Source organism: Octodon degus, unplaced genomic scaffold, assembly GCF_000260255.1.
Source record: "Octodon degus isolate 3935 unplaced genomic scaffold, OctDeg1.0 scaffold00064, whole genome shotgun sequence".
Classification (NCBI taxonomy): domain Eukaryota; kingdom Metazoa; phylum Chordata; class Mammalia; order Rodentia; family Octodontidae; genus Octodon; species Octodon degus.
Genome location: NW_004524640.1, coordinates 2,533,749 through 2,544,898, shown reverse-complemented (window position 1 = coordinate 2,544,898; position 11,150 = coordinate 2,533,749). Strand labels below are relative to the sequence as shown.

The 11,150-nt window shown below is 36.0% G+C and overlaps 1 protein-coding gene across 8 annotated transcripts in view; it reads left to right on the top strand.

The window, feature by feature from the left end:
• The window catches only part of C2cd5 (C2 calcium dependent domain containing 5), a 113,997-nt gene that overhangs the window by 87,935 nt on the left and 14,912 nt on the right, over window positions 1-11,150 (top strand). For all 8 annotated transcript variants that reach the window (XM_023718912.1, XM_004634553.2, XM_023718909.1 and 5 more), the window contains 6 exons: window positions 143-206; window positions 789-850; window positions 1,057-1,155; window positions 1,576-1,665; window positions 2,146-2,233; window positions 3,170-3,256. In XM_023718912.1, coding sequence (XP_023574680.1) covers window positions 143-206; window positions 789-850; window positions 1,057-1,155; window positions 1,576-1,665; window positions 2,146-2,233; window positions 3,170-3,256 — 490 coding nt within the window. The remainder of the gene's footprint in view (window positions 1-142; window positions 207-788; window positions 851-1,056; window positions 1,156-1,575; window positions 1,666-2,145; window positions 2,234-3,169; window positions 3,257-11,150) is intronic.

Below are 11,150 nucleotides of genomic sequence, written 5' to 3'. Positions count from 1 at the left end.
TTTTTTTTCATGTTATGTGTTTTGATTTAGTAAATGGCTCAGCTCTTTGTTGATTCTTAAGGTGTTTGTACTTTACAATTTTTAAATTTTGATGTGATTACACCTTTATTACTGGTGTATAATAGTTGTGATCTTCTTTCAGATTGATGACACGGATGCCCTGGAAGATGTCCATTCTCTGCTTACTGATGTTCCTCCTCCTCCAGGTGAATGGGAAGCAATCACTGTTGAAATACAGCTGGTTTTGTGTCAGTGTTATAGACTGTAATTATTATAGCACTAACCTTAGGGTTTTATTATGCTGTCACATTCTGTCATGTGCTTTCTTCTGGTCTTAAAACACATAATTTAAAAATGTTTATATAGAATTAAGGTGGAAATGATTTTAAAATCTTTCATCTTTCTTGTGGTGTGGAGTGTCAAACCCCAGAGCCTTGTGCCTGCAAGGCAGGAGCTCCAGAACAGCCTCATCTGCAGCCACTAAATCCTTTTGTCTTTGTAAAAGACAAAATCGTAGAATGTACTTGAAGGGTTTAAATTCAGTGTCAGTTGTTTTGGGGTGGTACCGGGCGTTGAACTCAGGGCCTTGCACTTGCCAGGCAGGCGTTTGTGCTGCCGCTAAGTTATATCTCTGGCCCTTAAAGTGTTTAAATTTTCATGAAGGTACAGTGGCTTACAGTAAAAGAATGATAGGAATAAAAGTTAAATTTCATGTAATAAGTGGAAAAATGATACTAGTATGCTAATCAAATTGTTTCATATATTTTACTTGTAATTTATTTTGGCAGGTTTTTATAGTTGTAATACAGAAATTATGCCTGGTATAAATAACTGGACATCAGAAATACAGGTAAGCATGGTATTAGTTTTAAGTAAATGCCACATAAATTTTAGTAAGTTTTATCTAAATACAATATCTATTTTTTACTTCCTTATGGTAATGAAAAATGCTATTCTTTTTTATACCACATTAGTTATGACTCATCTGGCAGTTCTGTCCAGTGTGACAGTATTTAGTTAACAAGAAAATGTGTTGTTTCCTCTCCCCATATTTAGATGTTCACGTCGGTGAGAGTAATCAGGTTAAGCAGTCTTAACCTGACTAATCAAGCTCTCAATAAGAATTTTAATGATCTGTGTGAAAACTTGCTCAAGGTAGGAACCGTTTAATTAAGTTTTATGTAAAAGTCCTCTACCCTGATGATGAAATTATAGGAGATAATTATATTGTCTGTAGCACTTTACATAATTAATTTGTCAACCTTACCCTTGTTATCAGGTGAGTATGATCTCTTTTGAAGTATCATACTATAAAAGAAAAAGTTTAAGAGCTTAACATTTAATAATATATCTGTACATTTTTAAAAAGCCTATTATATTTTATTACTTACTGACAATTATTAAATCCTTTTCTCCATTTAAGTATTAAGAATATAACCTTAATGTAAGAATAGACAAAACAGAAGTGGACATTTTTGTTTTATCTTTTGATTGCCATAATATAGTATAAAGAAAATCAGCTTTTATACATTTTAAATCAAGTAAGTAACATTGATACTATTTTCTATTGTGTAGAGCCTATATTTTAAACTCCGATCTATGATTCCCTGCTGCCTTTGCCATGTAAATTTCACTGTATCGCTACCTGAGGATGAATTAATTCAGGTAATTAAGAATCAGTCTATTATTAAAGATGGTTTCTAGATTTTATCTGATGTTTTAGTATTATAATTTTGTCATAAATAAACACATACCATTTTCAAAATGTTTTAAAACACATTTAGTATGAATCAGGTCGTTCTTTTCATTTCTCTGAACTCTGGTTATCTGAAGATGGGTTTGGAAGTCTTCCAGAAGACATAGAACGGGTACTATAATGGGAGTACCCATTATGAGGGATTTTGCAGTCTCCATCTTTTAGAGAAAGCCCTTGACCTTTTTCTGGAATGTCTAGCTTTAGCTATCTATGCTAGCCTTAGTTTAGTTTGAATGTTTGGGTAAATATGTGCAATTCTGGTTGAGGATCTTAACCACGAAAGGCAGGCTAGCCAGTTGTATAAGTTGTTCTGTAGTGCTGAAAGATTCTAAGAAACTTAAGTTTTGTAATGATTATTGTGCTAATGACTACTGTTTCTATAATTCCAGGTTACAGTCACAGCAGTTGCAATAACTTTTGACAAAAATCAGGCTTTACAAACCACAAAAGCCCATATTGAGAAGTCTCTACAAAGAGGTAAACTTTGATAGATGAGAAATACTTTAATATTATAGCTCATTAATAAAATATAGAGGGAGATAAATAAGCAGCTTGGTTTTTGAAGAGATATTTAACACTTTTTTATGTTTATCTAAATAGATATACAAATATGGCTGCCTTGATTTTTTTCACATATGATTAGATGGCATTTACATGAGGACTGCTGCTTTTAGACTTAGATTATAGTGTATTAACTCAGCAGTAGTTTAGGGGCTCCTACACAAGATTGCTGAGAAGATCTTCAAGGTACCTGAGAATTTATCATTGTAGCAAACAAAACTGTGTGCCTTGTATTTGCTTATTTCCAGAATTGTATTCAACCATTTCTCAGAGGTGTTTTTATTCCAATAAAGTTTAGGAAGTAGTATTTTTAATATATTTTAAAGAAGCGTAAATTATTAAAACTAATGAAAAACGGCTAGAGAGGAATGTAATACTTTCTGATGATTAAGTGACTTACGAGTTAAAATATTCATGCTTAAGCCTAACCGCTGTAAAATTGATTGCATTCTACATCTATAACGTTGGTAAGATTTGAACATTGCAGTCATGTCAGATGGATTAAATGATTGTGTCAGGTGTTTTTCAAAGGTGACAGCTGTTGGGTCATAGAAATGAGTATAGATAATAGTTACTATTGCATTGCTACTGTTTTCAAACCACTATTCAAAGTGATTTAGAGGCATTCATCTTTTAAAGTCCACAACCATCCTATCAAGGTAGGTAGCGCCCCACTCAGCACCATTCAGGTGAAGGGTGAGCAGGAGAAACCAGGGAAAATGCAGCCAGGATAAAGTGGAATGAGGCAGAGGAAAAGCTCCGCATGAAGTGCATACATCGTTACAGGTTCTTAATTTAAAAAAATTAACAATCGGACATTCCTAGATAACAGGTGTTTCTCTTGTTTCTCAGCCTCTGCAGACACCGAAGAACTCCTGCAGTTTCCCCTGGAGCTGTGCTCAGACTCTCTTCCTTCCCATCCTTTTCCACCAGCTAAAGGTTGGTTACACAGCGCAGATGCCAGCACAAATCCCAACTCTGTTGTAGGCAGGCTTTCATAATTCTAAGATTTATCTGTTACTCCTTCATTGTGTACAGTGTTCAGTAATGGGAGAAAGTAGCATCCATCTTGATTTCTTAGTAATTTCAGCATAAGCCTATTAAGGGAATTTTTCCTATGATATTTGATTTTTATATACCAAAAGAATTTCCAGCATAATGGTTCACACATAGAATATTTAATAAATTTTTCCAGCAATATTTGAACCGTTAGAAAATGTGGGGTTTTTCTTAGATAGGAGAATGCTTGTGTAATCTGAGCGAGGCAGAAGTGAGTTCCCTGCCTAGTGTATGCTTTCGCTGTAATTAAAGAGCATTGTTTTGTAAGATACCTGCCAATTTTTCAAATGCAAGATAATTATCCCTTAATAGAAATTAATTTAATTTTTATCTGTATAGTCTATGAAGAAATGTGGGAGGCATTTTTTTATTTAACTGATTTTGATGCATTTATGACTTTTCAAAACTATTGTGCCTTATTTTGTTACATATTTAATAAATATCATGTGTAGTTTTTCTAAATTTTTGTCAGAAATGATGCTTTTGTTGTTTAAAACCATTCAATTACTCTTTTTTTTTTTTGTTTCCTATATTTAGAACAGGGTCTATAGGGTCTACCACGTAGATCAGACTCGTAGTGATTCTCCTGTTTGCAGTCCCCAAGCTCTTTGATTACAGGCGCGCACTACCACACACAATCTCAATCGCCATCTCAACACGCCCCCGGGTGTGGGGCTGGCACGGCAGGCTGAGGATTGAACCCTGGCTGCTGTGCTCTGCCTAAGCAGGCTCGTTAGTCCGCTGAGCTATGGACTGACTCTCTAATCTTTATATTTTATATTAGTGAAGTTATTTTGATTCCTACTTGTTAATTATACTAAATTATGTATGAAGCAGAATAGTTTTATATTTATATTCCGTATATATTAGTAGAATCTTCACTAACTTAGTACAAGCCTATGTATACAAAATGGATATTGTTTCATTCTGAAAATTAAAAGGAAAGATATTGGGGCTGGGGAAACAGCTCACCACTCTAAGCAGTTGCCTGGCAAGTGCAGAGACCTGGGTTAGATGCCCAGTACTGCGTACTCTGCCAGCCCTGGAACCCCAGACGTGTTGTGCCAGCCACTGAAACTGGGCGTGGTGGCACAACCCTGTAATCTCAGCACTGCGGAAACTGAGGCAGGAGGGTCAGTAAGAGTCCAAGCTGTGTAGTGAGACCCTATACCAAATAAATGAATAAGTAAAAGATTTTTAAAAAGAAAAGGTATTTTTAGATTCTCAGCTTTCATACTTAGTAAATGTGGTCATCTTGCCTTTTTGTCATCACATAAAATCCTAATTTAGAGCTCTATAGAGAGTTTTAGCATTTCTCAACTTCCTTGAGAGAACCAAAAGGAATAAATCAAAATCAAAGGTAATCTTAAATTCAGATTTCTGAATTAAATATAAAGTTAAACAAAAAGCATTTCATTTCTCCCTACTTTGAAATGGGGCAAAACCCCTTAAGACCTACTCAACAAAAACTGTTGAACAGTGCTAATCTCTAGGACTAGCTGTTGGTGGAGTTGAGGTCTGTAGTAGTGCAGTTTTACCATATTCTTAAAACCTGTTAAATTCTTCAAAGGGTTAGATTTAAGCTCTCTTTCAAAATGTTTCAAAGGCAATTGTAACTAATACTTATGTGGTCATTAGTGCAAAATGATACTCTGAACTGAAGAACAAAGTAGGAAACATTTGAGTAGGGTAAGTTGTATTCAAGCCGTATGTAAAATATTTGCAGCTGACTTTAGTTGCAGTGGAGTAAAAAAACAACAGATCTCTCTGATAACCTGTGGGAATTTAGAGTTATCGTGTATAAAATATGGAAGGGTTAAATTTTTCTCTGGTCTTTAAAATTTTGTGATTCATTGGGTTTCTGTGTCTCAAATAAGTGCTCATATTATTAAACATAACTGAATTACTGCCTGGGATCATACATAGCTTCTGTAATTGTTAAAGTAGTTGCTTCAAAGAAGCTTCTGACTAATGAAATCAGTAAGTTTAAACTCTGTTCCTCTAAACCACACGGGATTTCCGGGGTGCCTCAGGGTGGGAGGGAGGAGAGGATAGAAGCTAGGTCTATGGATGCTCTGCCTCGGACTCGGAACAGCTTCACCTCAGTGGCTTGTACACACTTCATGTGTTATTTGAAGAAAGGGCTTTAAAGTTTGAAAACTACATAACCAGACCATGCCTCCTTTATCATCACCATCACAGTGTATCAGTTTTGTCACGTTCAATACTAATATATATGTATAATTTCTTATACTAAATACTTTACTGCAACATGCTTTTTCTTAAATGTTAACATTCCGAAACCATCAGTAAACAGAAGTGTATGTGCCCCTTTTCATAAATAGCTTTATAAATTGTGGTTGTGTTGCATGCTTATTTATTCTTTCTTCCTCAAGTCCTTTCAGGAGAGCAGAGGGTAAATATGTCTTTAGAAATTACTTCCAAGTATTTTGGGAGATTTGTGGGTAAGATGGGTTTTGTAAAGGTCTGAAATATGTAGCATTAGAATCTTGTTATGTATGTGAGTAATATGCTGTTACGTGACAGTGTTAAATGGAAAACAGAATTATCTAAAATTCAAGCCTAGCAAGTGGTAGAAACAGGAGAGAGAAAGGTAAGAGTGTTTAGAGTAGATGCTCAAAAGTCGTGTCTGTTTTATATGCAATTACAGGAGACTTAAAGGTCAATACTGATTTTGGGAAATGAATGTATAGTTTTTATATAGTTTTGTTTATTGGCTAGCTATGCTGATAGCTTTTTGTTTTTTAAATCCAGTAACTGAATTCTAGTTTATGTTTGATATTTCATGTTCTTATCACAAATGGATGATTTATAAAATTTACTTCCTTTTATTTTGACATGGAGAATAGTTCCAAGAGCTAAGCACACTAGGTTAATTAATGCTTCCATCTTTTCCCTTATAGATAAGGCTTTTATTATCTTTTTATGTTACTGGAAATAAATGTCATGAGGAAACATTGAAGCACTCAAATTACTTGTGTCCTAGTTCCCTGTGTAGAGTCAGCCTGGGCCTGAGTTGTCCATCCGTGTTCAACCTTTTCCATACATCATGTATTATATTGGTTTTGTTTTTCAAGTAACAGTATAGTATGTCTCAAATCTGTGGTTGATTTGGTGTTATCTTGCTAATTATTTAGATTTTTTTTATTTGAAATATTAAAAGGTGCTGGAGCTTTAATAATTTCTTAAAGGATATTATCATTTGAGATCCTCAAAATTGACAGGTGCTGTGAGAAGCACAGATTACCTTGTACGAATGTAAGTCATCTGTGTTCACCCAGGCTGTGTCGTAAGAAAAGCTAAGTCAACAGCAAATCATTGTATCAGTTTCATGATTTTTCCTTATTAGTATCCACCTGTTTTTCTCTGAAGTGGTTTTGAAAATCCTTTTAAAAATGACAAGAATGAGACTGTAAATACACTAAAAATATGAAAACTAGGTAAAGAAAAAAAAATAGTTCCATAGATTATACAAGAGGTTCTGGGTTCAATTCCTTGGACCATAAATAAAATTTAAAAGTAAAAGCTAATTAGGTACTTGTACTATAGAGAAAAAGTAGTTTCATTGAAATACTGTTAATTTAAAGCTTTAAAAAATTTTAAAGACTGGGGCATAAGTACCTGCTTGGAAAGTGCAAGGTCCAGAGTTTGATCCCTGGTACCGTGAAACCCTGGGCACACCGTGCTGGCCCAAAAACTGGGCATGGTGGCACATGCCTGTAATCCCAGCAGTAAGGGAAGCAGGGACAGGAGGAGCAGTACAAGTCTGAACTCTATGGCGAGACCCTGTATCAAAAAACAACAACAACAACAAAAAAAAAAAAAAAAAAAAAGGGAAAAGTTTTGTATGCTGTTAAATAAAATTATAGAGGATAATTTTTTTTTTTTTTAACTCACCTGGTTTTGTGCTTTCCTTTTGTTTTATGCTGGGTGATTTCCTCCTGTTCAGTGACATAAGCAGGGTAGCAGGAAGACCCTTAATTCCAGCTGCTGAGTCACATAGTAAGAGTAGCAAATCTGGCTTTCAATATAAAAGAAAACAAATTGGCTTATACTTTGAATGTATTATACTTTGTATATAGTATACTCTAAAAGTTACCTTCTCTTTTTGTTAAACCAAATTTGATTTTAAGATAATTTATAATTTTTAATTTAATGACATTACCTTAAACTACCAATTAAAAATATAAACCTACAAAAATAATAAAGTTAGCTTTTTCCTGCTAATAATTCTGAATTGTTAACTATATGTAATTCATTATCACAGCCAAGTAAAAATATCTTTCTATTTTAGCATTTCATGTCTGCTTTTTCTTTTTTTAGAAGAACTATTTATCTTGTCATTGTGACCAAATGGTAGTAATAATAAAAACCTAATGTTTTCTGTGTTCTTAGATGCGCAGAAAAATCATTGGCAGGCCTTAAAAGCAGAGAGATATCGAGGGGGGTAAAGAATGAAGAAAATAGAAGCTGAAGAGAAAAGTTAGGCAAAATCTCAGCTAACTAATGAGAAAGAAGAAAGGAAAGGCAGTGAGGGCGAGATGAAGAGGAGTTGTTTTGTCTTCTGCAAGGTAGCTTGATGTGAGGAGGCAGAGGCAGAGGGAGTAGCAAGTAATGGTCCAGAGTGTTTAGAGGAAAGCCACGAAGAGCAGTGGTAAGAGGAAGAGTGGCTCCCTAGAAATGGAGACGGGGACGCTGAGAGAGGATTAAAGATGAGCGGACAAGTGGCCGAGAGTATTGTAGGTTTTCAGTTGGAAACTTAAATGACCCAAGTAGAAAAGTTAGTCATCATTGTCATTTAATGTGGGGATTCTCTGTATGTTGCTATTGAGTTTTCACTTTGTGAACTACCCAAATAGAAAGTATTTCCATTTTCCTTTGTACCTTAATAATTTATGATATGGCAACTCCATTATCCATCTATCAATATTTGATTATCAGTAAGGATAGATTTACACTGAATGACCAGATGCATCATTTGTAATATGGTCATTAAGCCAGATTTTATAGTTTGTGGCAGCTAATCAATATGGTGTATATTGACAGAAATAGCTAAAGTAACATAAAACCCAATTTTGGTCACATTAACTCAAAACTAAAAATGTTTAAATAGGAAAATAAAGCTTAAAATCTGAACTCCAGCTTGTCTGTATTTTTATCTGCCAGAGAATCTTTATTTGGAGGAATTTTTTCAGTTTTAGTAATTTTAAAAAGACAATGTCTCAATTTCTTTTTAAATTTTTTAGAGTAAAAATGGTCTGTCAATTCTGTTGATATAAAATGCATAAAAAGTCAAAAGAGTTAGTGGTCAGTATAGAACTTTAACACAGCTCTCTTAGCCCAGTATGTAAAGAACACCATGTGTTGTGGTCCTGAGGCTGGAAGTCCAGTGCCAAGGTCCCAGCATCCGGGCCACGGCCTTACTGCAGCACAGTGTGGAGGAATGGTGAAAATGCAGAGGAGCTGGGCATCCGACTTGCCTCCCCAGCTTTCTCCTTTTCAATACTAAGGATTAAACTCATCCCCACCCCTTTCAAACTTCTACAGAATTTTGTGAGAGGAGCCCTCGTGGCCAACTTACCTCTTAGAAGTCACATTTCTCAATTCTGCCACAATAGCAGTTAAATTTCAATGTACATTTTAGAAGAAATAAATATTCGAGCCATAGAATGTTTTTCAGATAACCAATACCTTTGTCAGTGGTGATGCCAGGTTATTCAGAAGAATGCAGGAGTCTCAAGCTTCTGAAGGTTGGAAAACGTGACTGAGCGAGAGAGAATCCCTGCCGCATGCTTTTCTTTTCTCATCATTCCGCTGATTTCCATTCTGCCGCTTTAAATCTGGATTAGTTTCCCTGCTTGCACCTCTGGGCATAGGAAAATATTGCTGGAATGGCAGTGCAAGAGTGATAAAGCTGTCTGTGATCCTATTTGCTAAGTTCTTAGGGCTGTTTATTTGAGAATGATAGAGCTATCACTTGATGAATTTCTTCACACACACGCGCACGCCTGCGTGCACACAATAGCTTTTCTTCATATTAGATGGGAAAGGAACTTTTACGAGTAGATTGCTATGTATCTTGAGACTCTCTTTAGGGCTTGAATGTGTATCTAAGAAGGGTTTGTTTCAGACTCTTCCATGTAGAACATTTAAGTCCTCAACAAAGCTACAGTGACTTTTAATGAAATTTCTACCCTTAAATGATGGAATCTGTTGTCTTTGATTATCAACCAAAGACAAAGAGTTTGTCAGTGAGCCAGCCTGCTTTATCAGCGGTACCGTCTCTTGAAAATCCTATTACTTTGGAAGCCAAACTATAATGAAAGTGAACAGAAGGACTGAGGCATTAGAGACTAAGACTTTAAGCCAGTCTGAGATGCTAGTGTTCATTTGCTGCCAGGACCGGCTCCTCTTGGGCCTTTTCTGGAAGAGAAGTGTGTCTACAGATAACCGGGTTCTTCTTAAGTGAGATTAAAAAGCCTTCCTCTGAAGAATGTCTATTGTTTTTCAGAGTTTAATTCAAATACCTTTATATTTGAGGTCAGGAATTAAACATCCCTCCCTTCTCCCTTCTCCCTTCTCCCATGTGCCTACTCTTTAAATCTGGGGAGAGAGAATAATAATAATTGTATGTAGTGAAAAGTTCAAATAATGTAAAAACCATCTAGGCCAAAACAAAGCTCCCTTTCTCCCCCTTCATTTTCTCCAAAAGAAAACTGCTGTGAAGTAGCTTATTTGTGTTTGCAAAATATTCTTCTCATCCTTTATTTTAGAACCTACTTTTCAAATCGATAGGTATCTTATTTTTCACATGTGATTTGACTTAGAAATAGAAGCAAATAGTACATGTTGGTAAATGCTTTCTGTGTGCTTTGTCCTTAGGTCATACACAGTTGTTAACGGGAGTTCTGGTTTACCCAGATAATACTGAGTTGCAGAAGAGAATTTCACTTTAGTGATGCTCAGAATTATCTTGTTCATTCCTCTCTACCTTGCATTATAACCTCTCATAGAACTCCGAATCCCAGCTGTGCTGCTTTCCACAACAGTAAGCCAGAGAGCTCTGGAGCTCTCAAGATAAGCACAGAGGTCCAAGAGAGGCAGCCGTTGCTGTGCAGTTTCAGTCCTGAAGTGTTCCTATCATGAGCTCCTCTAGAAACTTGGGAGGCCGGAGGCTGTCAGACATGTTCTGGACTTCGAGAGCTCCTCAAGCCACTGAATTAGGAAGACGAAGTCAGGGCAGGCCTACAGCCTGGTGCCCTTAGAGGACTGTCGACTTCTGCCCACGCTCTGGTGTTAACTAGTGGTTATTTGCTTTAGAAAAGTGGTGGGAGGGCTGGTGAGATGGCTCAGTGGTCTAAAGCACCTACTTAGAACAAGCTTAGCAGAGCACAGCGACCGTGGTTCAATCCCCCAGCACCACATGCCAGCCAGCCCCGCCCCCTGGTGGGCGGAGCTGGCCACACACACACACACTCACACATACACATATAAATAAATTACAAAAAAAAAAAAGTGGTGGGGATGAAGAAGGGCTTCTTCCAAACAGGAGAAACATTCTGTAAAACTAGTACTTTTATTTAATTTTAGTGATTAAAAATATTTTCAGATATTGACACATTAAATAGAGATGTAAAACATATTTCCTGTATTTACAATTTAAAACAAAGCAAAACCCTGGCTGGCCTGAATTATTCTCAGTGATTTTCAGTTTTTTTTCTAAACTGACAACACTAGACCCAGTCCTAGCCCA